The 13,100-nt window shown below is 38.0% G+C and overlaps 2 protein-coding genes across 4 annotated transcripts in view; one reads left to right on the top strand and one right to left on the bottom strand.

Annotated features, from left to right (window-relative positions):
* The window catches only part of LOC140146373 (uncharacterized), a 179,521-nt gene that overhangs the window by 47,894 nt on the left and 118,527 nt on the right, over positions 1 to 13,100 (top strand). The gene's annotated exons all lie outside the window — the stretch shown is intronic.
* LOC140166121 (uncharacterized) lies at positions 6,260 to 8,794 on the bottom strand. The gene is given in 5 exon segments (XM_072189511.1): positions 6,260 to 6,578; positions 6,580 to 6,624; positions 6,626 to 6,784; positions 7,358 to 7,489; positions 8,151 to 8,794. Coding segments are annotated over 5 exon segments (1,077 nt in total). The 5' UTR covers positions 8,730 to 8,794; the 3' UTR covers positions 6,260 to 6,416.

Below are 13,100 nucleotides of genomic sequence, written 5' to 3'. Positions count from 1 at the left end.
CTTCTTGGATGAGAAGATGATAGAGGCGGGTATTGAACTGAAGGCCTATAGATAATAACATCAGTGCTCTTCTCCATCTGACTCATTAGCTCAGTTGGTAGAGCATCGGTCGGGTGATCCGAAGGTCCCAGGTTCAAATCCTGGATGGTCAGTGAAATTTTTTCACTGGCTGTCATTTATGTATGTGTTGACTTGTGTTAAAAACCTTTCTCATATTTAATTTACCACATAGTTTGACTTTATTTCTCCAATTCCATCATTATTTATCATTGAAAAGTGGTTTTAGGTCTGCAACACAATCAACAGCATCTACCCTGGTTTTTCTCATTGTTGATGAGGTTTTGATATCATATACATTGTATGGATAATATTTTTCTCATTACCATCGACTGCAATTTGACACTTCAAATCGATGTATTTCTGAAGAAATCTTGAAAAAACAGCCCATCCCTTGAATTAACCCTTTCACGCACCGTGTCCTCATATGAGGACGGATAATAAATGCACAATGAAAAATGTATTAATACTCCCTCATCAATGTGCAATGTTGCATTACAATGTCAAGACAGGGCAGTATACACTCTGAGCTTTTATAAATGCCTACAGGCTCTATTTACCCCCAGGCACATTTCTAAAATTGGGATTTCACAGCCATGCGCTATTCTTTATGATCCCTGGATTCGGCCAAATTTTTTACCCGTTTTATGACATAGGAAAGTGTCTACAATTTTTTATTAGTATTTATAGATGTTATAGAACATAATGGAAACAACTATATCATGACAAATATTTTAGAATACTTGAAAATAGTGAAAAAACATGTGTCCTCAAATGAGGACACTGCGCCATTGTGGTGTCTTACTAGCGCCCTCCCGTCCTCATAAGAGGACACTGTGCATTTACCGATGTAACATTTACCATGGTGGTATAGGAAAATACATACATGTAGAATGAAATAGGCCTACTACAGAGTGGATGTAATAATGATTGTATTTCAACTTGAGTTGTTGAACTCTAATTAGGCTAGGAATAACATCTAGTTGAATTTAAATTCTAATTTACAAGTTGTAATTCATGAAATCTAATTCACAAGTTGTAATTCGTGAACTTCAATTCATTTGTATGTATGTACATGGTTGCAGACAAGTCACTTGTTTCTGTTTTTGCCTGAATTCCTTATTTTGTGAAGTCCAATAATATTTCTAAATCATATTTAGCCCAAGTTGTTTACATTTTACCCCAATTTCTCTATTGTTTCACAAAATGACTTAAGTCTTAAGTTTTTCTATGTAGATGTAGCATGTAAATATTTGTAAATATTGACCTCCTAGTTGCGCAGTGTCCTCATATGAGGACATGTGCATAATTAATTAATGGAACACCGCTCAAAAAATTTGACACTGGGTATGTTCTTGTAATTCCTTTAGATGTAAAATAACACAATATAAAATTTTTTGTGAATTTAAAACTCAATTCGTGCATGAAAGGGTTAAGGATCTGAAGGGGCACAGCAACTTTTTAGGGCAAGTTGGTAATTGCCTTGAATTTTAACTGAAAAGGCAAGGCAGCACGGCAGTTTGTAATATTTCAAGAGGGCATCAAGGCAATTTCTCAAAAGCAAAGAAAACACACAAACAGTCTGATAGATAATTTCATAATGAAGGGGCAGGGCTGAGGCACTGACGGCAACTTCATTAGAGGGCATGGCAAGTGACTGCCGTTGGTAAAGGACATATTTTGAAGGCATTACGGCAGTGGGGATGGGCACCCACTGCATTATGCCGTGGGTTAAATCAAGGGCTGAAACAGCCTCTTGGTGAATACCACTTAACGAAATTTCACACGGCACGGGGAGTTCTGGGTTGTCAAAGAATGAAACTTATGAATGCCTGGTATGAACATGTACTGGGGCGAACTGGTTGTCAGTGCCATGGTAAAACGTCCTGTTTCCATCAGGACATGTCCTCGCCCATATATATGGCACACAGTGTTGTTTTCGGGATGCCTGACCAGAATGCAATTCATGTGTACCAACATATTGGCTTGCTAATTATGCTAATTATTCACATTTACGTTGAAAATGTTCCTGTTTTCTCACATACATTGTAGATTCATAAAGGGGACGATATTTGACATTGTATCTAAGTTTGCAGACAATCCAAATGTTACAAAATGTTTTGGGATTAAGGTAGGGACCGAGTCCCGGGAATTGAGTCCCGCCGGGTAGCAGTACCGGGCAGGAATTCCATGCCGGATACCGAAATTCAAAAAAAAAAAAAAAACCGGTACCCGCCGAAAAATAAACGGGTACCGGGCACAAAATTACCGAAAATCCCAACCCTATTTGGGATACAGACTTTTAATATTTGATGAATGCAGTGTTGACCTATTTACAGTGATACCTGTACCTTGATGGTGGGTTGATAATAAGATTGTATTTCATTGATAATCTTGTGCACACGAGGTGCATCTACATGGAGGGTAATTGCATTTAAGCAATGCGATTCTCCAGCCAAAACATAGGGAGAATTCACCGTGTGAACTGTGAGGATTCCAATGCCTAAGATTTTCCCCAAATATGTACCCAAATTTATCCCCAAGAAATTGATAGGATTTCAACGATTTCCTCAAGTGATCCTCGAGTGGTCCTGGTGTGCTACTGCTGTGTGAACAAAGCCATTTTGCGATTCTCGAGTGCTGAGAAATCTATGACAAATGATGACCAGTTGTGGTATTTAATAGGGTGGTTCAATTTGGAATGCCAAAGCTGATATCATGCCTGGCCAAACTCTAGGATTCTAGTCTTCAATATATTTGTATGGACATGCAATCGGGGATTAATTAACTTTATAGGAATTACAATTCTTGAGTATGCAGATCCTTGAGAATTCCAAGATCGTCTGAACACACCTATGGATGATAAAGAGTGATTTTCCGTTTCGGCAATAACTTGGATGGCATCCCTTCGTTCATTGCTATCAGTGTAGGAAATCCTATATTGCACAGTGAGAGTTGTTGACTACAAAAGCCCAAAATTTAATTTGGAGTGGACAACATGTCTACTGTGTGGATTACTTACAATATTAAAGAGAAATATATTGCACCAAAAAACCTGCTGCAGCAGGAATTTGTTATGAACTAGTTGTTGAGGCTGTGCCATTTGAGTGTGATGTCACTATTATTATGTTCCACAACTGTTTGGAGTAACCTTTATTTTTGTGCAGGTATCATTATCAATATATTGATGAGCTCACAGACTCCACACTATGCAGTTAGGAAGAGATCAATAATACTTTTAATTCCGTTACCTATTTCCGACAATTTTCGAGATCCAATGTTCTTTAACCTTTTCCCAATGCATTATAGAAGCTATTATAGTTAAAAACATACGTTATTGTTATTCTTCAACAATAACAGTACAAATGAATAATGTGTAGAGTATGGTATATTTGTACTTCCCCCACCTATTAGGCCAAGTAAAAAAAAAAACATGTTTCACGTCCGGGTTTTCAAAAAAAAGGAGGAGGAGGGCTTTTTTATTTTTTATTTTTTTATTTTCAAGATGGCCGCCTGTTAAGAAAAATTGCGGAAACCCGATGGTGTTTTCACTGTTAAGACACATACAAATAAAAGAGACATGCTGGACAAGAGAACTGAACATATTTACAGTGTTTTTATAGTTTCTAGATCTTGTTGTAGCACCATGTTAGCACCAAATAGTAAATTAAAATAGCACAGACCAGTAGACTTTGCTACACTGGATGATGTTGGGATAGACTAAACATGGTGCTACAACCAGTCATAGCTCCTGCTTTTTCATTCACACATTTTTGTGGAACACACACACCCAAAAGAGGAAGCACAACATTTAAATACGCAAGCATCTATGACTGGTTGTAGCACCATGTTAGCACCAAATAATAAATTAAAATAGCACAGACCAGTAGACTTTGCTAAATTGGATGATATTGGGATAGGCTCAGAATTTCAATGTGCAGCACAGGCTAAAATACAGCATGCACATTGCATACGCTGTATGTTGGCAAGTTCCTGCTTTTTCATTCACATATTTTTCAAGAACACATAGGCAAGCTCAACATTTGCATCAGGAAATTCTGGTCCTAACAGCATCACACACAGGTTAAAGTCTGTTGGTCTGTGCTATGGATTTTACTTACAATAATTTACAAACTGCTATGTATATTTGCATTGTGGCTGTGACAGGTGCGATAATTCACTTGAAGCTTGGAAGTGACATACAAAGCACCTACTCATGTTCCTTATTTCTAAATTAAAGCCACGACACTACCAAACTTAAAAGTGAATCAAGGTATATTTGATCCACATTGCTTTCTGACACTTTTTTCATTAAAAATAAGAAATGGTGATGTATAAAAGTCTTGTTTTTATACCACTTTAAATATCAAATGTGATGCCATTTAAATGAATCTTCTGTCAACCAACCGTTCTTTTTTTTAAGTCAAGAATTTATGAAACAGCTTTATTAAATTTAAAACTCCTAAAATTGGAATTACTATTCTAGAGATACATGTTAATTTTAATCTTGGTGAAAATAATGAAATACAAAATTGGCTATATCTCAAAATCAGTATTTAGTGACAAACTATGACTGATCATATCACAAATGGAAAGTGTACAAGATGGATTGATGATGTTGTAAGACAAATGTTTAAAGATATTTTCTTCATAATTTTGTCTTTTTGCATGCTTCAACATTGTATTTCCAATACACAGCATAACTTTTGACATGACTAGTATTTAAATATCACTGTGCACACAAGTGTGGTATGTATCATCACTGTTTGACATAGAATACTGTTGACTTGCTCCTTCTTTTCCCAATCTGAACCAAAGTTTTTCTTAAAGAGGAAACAACACATCTGGCTTTATTCTTAAAGCATTACAACAAGCTCAACATTTTATGGCAACACACAATCCATGATAATTGAAGTACCCAGTGCAGTGTAAAAGAACATTGTGATGTGTAAGGACAAGGTTACCTGCCCAAATCCTAGTATAAACATTTGTGATGCAGCACATCAAAAGGGGGGACTTAGCAGGAAAAGTGCTTTTCAAGATATAGAATAAGACAGACCTAAAAAAATAAGAATTTGAGATACTTCATTTGATCATTTCTAGCAAATGAGATGCCATTTTAAAGCTTGCAAAATGTTTTAAAAGCAGAAATACCGACCTCAGAATTTACTTCACCTGCAAAGTCCCTCCTTTTGATGTACTGCATCACATTTAGTAATTGATGGTAAGTTGCTGCACAAAGTTGGTGTTACCAACAGTTCTTCCTCTTTAATAAAATGTGATGTTCAAAAAGTTAATTGCATATTTGCATCCAACTTGAGTTTTCATTTGAGTGTTCTCTAGTGTGTACACCACAAAATAGAATATAATTCTCAAACAAATTGCAAAGAGAACTCCCTGTTTTCAAATCTGAATAGCCACTTGGAAAATCTAGTGGAGAAAGCAGGAGTAGCAATACCCTTCTGTATTTTTGGAGAAGTATATTCTGTTTCCTTTGGATTCCTGAACACATGCAAGTTTAGTGAAATTCAAATATGCAGGGTCAGAATTTCCGCAATTTTGTTTCACATTGCGAGAATCAATCTTGATTCTTGCAGAATAAAATTGAGGGAATCCTTTGATTCTTGCAAATCAAATTCTGTGTAAACTACAAAGTTTGCGAGAATCAACTTTGATTCACGCAAATCTGTTCTGAGAATCTGTGTGAGAATTGATTCATGATTCTGATCCTGAATATGTGCATCCACATTGATAGAAGCATATTTTATGTCTCTTTCAGCTACCCTCTGGTAAGTATACAATACAACAAAGACCCTACACACACACAAATGCAAAACCTATCATGTGGCCAAGATGGGTTTTCAATGCAGGTATATATCAACTTGACATAAATTGATGATTGGAAGTAGTACTTTAACTACCTTTATGTTACTTTTGATCAATCAATGATGAACAAATCTAAAGAATGAAAGCAACTGTGACCCATCATATCAAAACTGACCAGTTGTTAGCTGGATTTATTTGCAGTAAAAAACAATGAAAGGACATGAGAAAATATGAAGAAAATAAAAAGAAGTTTGAACTCATAAACATTTTTTTAATCTATTTTCATCAAGTATTGATTGGTGTAATTTTAAAGCTAAAAATGGTAGTTTTTAAATCTCAATTTGTTTTTTTTTAAAGATAACTGATAGGTTTGATACATGGGTCAGCAATACAACATTTTACTTTGCACTGAAGTGTTGATGAGACTTTGCTTTCAATTCAAATTAGGATATATGACACAGGTCACCATAACATGCACTGGAAAATGTCTTATTAAATTGTCTATCAGCACGTGGAATATAAGATCTATTCTTCTATTCTTGTCTTGGTTGAAAAGCTCTTGTGTTCTTCTTCCTTGGTTGTTTCCCTGCATCATTACACTCATTGCACAGAGGGTAGTTGCTATTCCCAGTTATGAGATCGTCCTCACTGCCACAGTAGTAGCACAGAGGATCATCAAATGTCACATAGTCACGGGGCTTCTATCGGTAAATCACAAGTCAGTTTGTCGTTGACATACACAAGCGTTGAAGATGGAATCATCATCATCAGTAGAAACATTTTGGAAGCAGGTGCCACAAGAGTACGTCACTCCGTCCAGTGCTCGCTCAAGTTTCTGTCTTTGGTCAGGCTTAAGAACACGGGCTGAATAGCACACACGCCATTTGAGGCATTCTCCACACTGTGAAAATAAAAATTGTCAAACACAAAAAAATTAATATTTCGTATATTTGTCAATCTTAAATTACAGGCTATATCAAAATGATTGGTACCTACCAGCTTCTAGCATTTATCAAAGGGACAGCCACTCTCTTCCTTTCAAATGCAACACTTGCTAATGTAAACATTATTTACAGCTTCATTATTCATAAATGCGACATGGAACAAATCATTTTGATACACCCTTGTATACTTTCATTAGAAATGCTATCCAAGTTGGCAGATAATGGAAGGGCAGACTTGCATAAGAGATAGAATCCAACAGCTGCTTGATATTAAAATTCTAAATGCAAACTAAATAGAACATTCAGCTGAATTTGCAATGACTCTCATTCTATGGCAGGACAACACACTACAGAAAAACCTTTTGAAACCCAGCGCTCAGCAGGGCTCTTCAAAGTCATACCTCATACAAAGCAATCAGCAAGTTTAAATGCATACATTGTTTCCAAAAAGATGTAACTGCCAACACCCGCTTCAACAAGTTTGGTTTGCAAAATATTTAAGTACATACAAATTGAACTCATAGACTTACCTGTACAACCATCTTCGCATTTTTTGCTTTCTGTGATGAGGGGGAGAAAGGCATACTGTGACGTTGGGCAGCTCGTTGCATCTTGGATGGCACATAATTTTCCACCTTTGCTTCTTCCTTACCATACAAATCCTGTTTTAAAAATGAAAAGAACACAGAATAATTAGCTAAAATTTTATAAATTCATTCATGAATACCAATACATTAATATGAGCGTGTTACCATGTAAAACAGATGTGAGTGTGTAAAACAAATTTAGATTTGTTGTTCAAAGACAAAATTACAATGCAATTAACCATTGCACATGGTTTCTTTTGATGCATTTCTCTCAAATATTTGGAACAAAATACATAAGCATAAACTTCTATCATGCACCTATTTTATACACTTGCAATCAAACAGGAATTTACTTCTTTAAAATGCTTCTTTTCATTCAACAGTGGCAGAGTATAAATATATTTATTCTTAGACTGGCCAACCTTTGCAGGAGCAAGTGTAATGTTGCTTGTCTGTGTAAAAATTTATCATTCCATCAAACTGAATTTTAAATCTGGTAAAAAAGACAAAATATTTATATACCACACATGGAAGTGTGTCATCACACTAACTTAGCCTCTTAAAGGTTATTGATGAGATTCATCGGGATTGTCTATATAAATTATTACCAGAGTTCTCATAACAAATCCAAGTACTCACAATTAGTACTGACTACTAATTGTGAGTACCTGAATTTGTTATGAGAACTCCATAAATAATTCCCTAAAGGTTACTAAATTTGATGTGAAGTCCTTACCTCAAAATGTATGTATTTCTCCTGCTGTGGTATGGGGAAGGGCAGGTGGTGTAGGTCCGCAAATGTGTCAGGGGATGTTCGTGGGGCACCGCACACACAATCTTCTGCGCCACACCTCTTGATACTAAGTTGGTATTGTCCACACACACAGTGTTCGCTGATAAAGTCTTTAAGTTTCTGAGTCAGTTTACACGGTTTAGAAGAGTCCAGAAGACTGTCAGTGTTGAACTCCTCATCTATTTTCTTCAAATGATTTACCAGTCTCACCATATCATCCTTTGATGCTGCTGTAAAAACTTTAAAGTTCTGTCCCTTAACTTGCAGCCTGGAGAAAACATCACCAAGCAGAATCTTTGCTGGCTGTACAGCGTCCATGACTTCCTCTCGGAGAGCGGGCTCTTTGTTTGACAATTCTCTGATTGCCTTGATGTTGTTGGTTGATTTAATCTTTTGCTCCATGGTGGGCAATGCTCTCCTCATGACACCTACTCCTTGTAAACCCAAGTTCAAATTGGACATACAACGCTCCGCTGGATTCTTCCAACTGTGGTGTGGCGGTGTCTGTACCGACACCAACATATCAACTCTCTTTCCAGAAAGTACGCGATCTGTGCTAACTGTGTTCTAGCAAAGCGTATGTTGTGATCTGGTCCACCATCATGGTAATGGCATTCCACAGGCTTGTCCGTTGTCAAAAGCTTGTCAAGCTCACAAGCATGTCGAGTTGCAGATGATGGCTCGAAACAGTTTTCTTTCAGACCTCGTGGACTTGACCAGTGTAGAATGAGCCATTATCAATGTCTTCTGGAATTGTGACATCAAAACTTACAGATGGAGACAGGGAAAAGCGTGTGAAATCATGGTCCCCAACAGTCATCGTCTGATTTAGGCCAACAATCACCCGTTTACCACGCTCTACAGCTGCCACAGGGAAATTGGGTTCACCGACTTTGACAGTGTGTTTGTCATCTTGACAAATGAAACTGGTCACAGAACGAAACTTTATAGCGAACTCTTTCAGATACCGAAAAACCGCGGAGGCATAGTATGTATCTAAATGGTCTTTGCGATGTTGACGGGCTGATACCATCATCTTCACTTTCACCTTGCCAGTGTTCTTCATGGCTGCTGCTGATGTCTTACTAGGCCAAAACTGCAACCGTAGCCATTGGACAGATGGCACCGGAATATTATCACCACACTGCGCAGCTACTTGCTCATGTAAATCTCTGGCACTGATGGCCATTGCCAAGTGTGTTACTGCTTGCCCATCCTCGTCAATAGGGTCATGTCTTCTGTCATCAACAGCAGTTTCAAGTTTGTTTGATACAAACTCCTGGCATTTTACTAAAAATTCCTCGTACTGTTGTGGGCGCCCAGAATTCGATAATCTGATGTCCCAAATTAAATCGGGATCCTCATCATCAAGGATTTGACGGATTCTCTCATCAACCTCAGCTTCAGACAGGTAGTTGGCAGCTGAGGAATCGCCTGTCAGTCGACGATCGCGCCTCTCGCAGAGGTCCTACTTTGGATCCAGTAACTCGTCCAAAACTGGCAGCGAAATCCCGTCGCATAGCTGCGGCTGTGGTAAACTGGTAATTCTGTCTTTATTTTGACTTTATTGTCATCATTACGCTGTTGGATTTGCGTTTCTGAATCTCTGATATCATATTTCCATATGAAATGAACGTAAGACGAAGCACCCGTATATGTGTAGCGCACAGTTTTACAAGGAAATACAAGTTCAGCTAAATATTCATTTCTGCGTCTTCTATCAAAGGGTGTGTACTCATTAATGAAAATGGGTTCATAGGGATCAGCTTGTTGCAAAGCATCATGGAGAGTCTTGTAGCGTGCTGCCTTGGTTGCACTCATCCCTTTTGTCTGGTAAACTGTCCATTCATCAACGTCTGTCCGTGCAGTCTTTCGTGCATGTGTTTCTTGGGATGATCCAAGTCTTTCTTCTAGATAAATGGAATACTTCCTGAGATTGTCGGCTAGTCTTAGTAAACTCTCCCTCACCGCTTTCCACATCTGCCTTTGCATGTATGCTTTCCCACATAAGCGAACATCACCTCTGCCAACTAAATCGACCTTTTGCTTGGACATGTTACCTATTCCTCGCTTTCTGTGCTTCGCCTTCTCTGGACGATTATAATTCTTGAATTGATCAAACATGGCTGGCACAAGCGCAACCCCTAAGGGCTAATGTGTTTCTATGGCCGTCAAGCTCCCACATAACATCTGAAAGCTTGGACACAAAGTTCTTTCCTTCGCCAACTGATTCAGCCTTCCAACCCAGTTCATTGGCTTTACACCATTTCAGCATGTCATTTTTGAGTTGTATTTTTTTGTTGGTTTTGACTTCAGGGTATGGCGGAGGAAGGGATCTGCATTCACGCTGGGTTGCCATCATGAGTGTGAAAGGATTGATCGTCTCTCTAGCAGGTGGCTCAGACTCTGGCTCCGAAATTACAAATTCAACAAAATGACCCAGACATGAAACTACATCTTCCAGCAATTCATCTGGGTTAGCCGAGACGGAAATCTTGTCCTTGCGCTCTCCTATATTGTCCTTAACCTAAAACAAAGAACAAAAAAAGAGAGGGGAGAAAATTTAAAACAACACTTCACACAACTTTAAATATGACCAACAATGCATAGATATTTAATGTGGCATTAATGACCCATGCCATTTTTTTGGGAGTTGGGAGGAGCAAGCAGTATACATGTATGTCTTTTTTTATGGCATATCAGAGAGGTAAGCAGTATGTCATTTTTTTAGTAGATCATGCTAGGATAAGCAAGCAGTATGGCCTTTTTTTCAGTAAGGCATGCCAGGAAGAGTAAGCAGTATGTCATATGTTTATAGCATGCTGGGAAGAGTATGTAGTACATATATAGCAAGCAGTATGTTTTTGGTTTTTTTCAGCATGGCATACCAGGAAGAGCAAGCAGTATGTCTTTTTTTTAGTATGGCATTCCGGAAAGAACAAGCAGTATGTCTTTTTTTTAAATAGTATGGCATGCGGAGAGAGCATGCAGTACTTTTTTAGTATGACAACATGCGGAAATAGCAAGCAGTATGTTTTTTTTTTCTTTTCAGTATGGCATATTGGGAAGAGCAAGCAGTATGTCTTTTTTTCAGTACAGCTTGCCGAATAAGCAAGCAGTATGTCTTTTTTTTTAGTATGGCATGCCATGAAAGAGCAAACAGTATGTCTTTTTTTTTTATAGTATGGCATGCCAGGAAGAGCATGTAGTACATCTTTTTCTTTAAATATGACAACATACTGGTACCGGAAATAGCAGGCAGTACGTTTTTTTTTAGCGGGAAGAGTAAGCAGTATCTGTATGTCATTTTTTCAGTATGGCATGCTGGGAAGAGCAAGCAGTATGTCTTTTGTAGTATGACAACATGCGGAAGTAGCAAGGAATACGATTTTTTTCTTTTCAGTATGGCATTTTTTTTAGTACGGCATGCATGTCTTTTTTTTTTTTTTAGTATGACAACATGCGGAAGTAGCAAGGAATCGATTTTTTTTTTCTTTTCAGTATGGCATTTTTTTAGTAACGGCATGCATGTTTTTGTTTTTTTTAGTATGACAACATGTCGGAAATAGCAAGCAGTAAGGTTTTTTTTCGGGAAGAGCAGTCTTTTTTTTTTTTTTAAAGTACAGAAGCGCCGGAAAGAGCAAGCAGTATTTTTTTTATATAGTATGGCATGCCAGGAAGAGCAAGCAGACATGTCTTTTTTTTTTTTTTTTTTTTTTAGTATGACAACATGCCAGCAATAGCAAGCAGTAAGTTGGTTTTTTTTGCTGGAAGAGCTGTCTTTTTTTTTTTAGTACAACAGTACTGAAAAAGGGCAAGCAGTATTTTTTATAGTTATGGCATGCGGAAAGAGCAAGCAGTGAGGATGTCATTTTTTAGTATGGCATACTGGGAAGAGCAAGCAGTATGTATTTGTTTTTTATACGACATACTGGGAAGAACAGTAGGCCTATGGCCAGTGTCGACACCAAGATCTTTTCTTTTTTTTTTGGGGGGGGGTGAGGCAAAATCAACCAATTTTGCACAAAATTTCCGCAAAAAGTGGGAATCTGTGATTTGCGATTATTTCCTCAAACAAAGGGGGGAGCACACTGGGTGGGGAAGAAAAATAATTAGGGGTAATGCCCCCCCCCCCACCGAGTACGGCATGGGTCATACTACGGTCTCACGGTACTACTACCTAAATAAAAAATTGGCATGAGTCGTCTACCCAACATGCTATTCTATTCTACTACCAAAATGACATGGGTCATCTACCGACATGCCATACTACTACTACCCAATTAAAAAATTGGCATGGGTCATCTACCCGACATGCCATACTATGATACTACAACCACAAAAAATGGCATGGGTCATCTACCCGACATGCCATACTTTACTTTACTAGTCTCACGGTATCCAACTAAAAATGATCATCTACATGATCAACTCACTTGCACAATACCATGAATACAAGATTCTGATTTTCGTGTGCAGTTTTGTAAACAGTCATTGTAAATTTTTAGTTCCAGACCTGTTGATTGAATAAATCAAGAAAAATCGGATATATTTTTATTGCACCGTGCTAGGAATGAATTTAATCAGCATGATCAGGGAAGGTGTAAAAATTGTTTAAAAGCGTGTACTGACCTGGGTTGTTTGGTATCGATCGCCGTCAATAGCCTGTCCATTGTCAAATTCGCCAGTGCAGAATTGGCGAAAATATCAGCTAGCGTCGTCTTTCCATCTACCACCGAACGAGCATACCGTGCTTGTACCACCTTCTTCGCCGTACGGATTTGCACACAGTCGAAAACCATCCTGTGCGTGCGCTGAGCCTGTCAGACTCTTGATTTAAATAGGTTTTGGAACTTCTTAGATTTTTAGAATTCGAAATTACCACCGTCAGTG

Source organism: Amphiura filiformis, chromosome 1 (genome assembly GCF_039555335.1).
Source record: "Amphiura filiformis chromosome 1, Afil_fr2py, whole genome shotgun sequence".
NCBI lineage: Eukaryota > Metazoa > Echinodermata > Ophiuroidea > Amphilepidida > Amphiuridae > Amphiura > Amphiura filiformis.
This window is presented reverse-complemented; position numbering and strand designations above follow the sequence as displayed.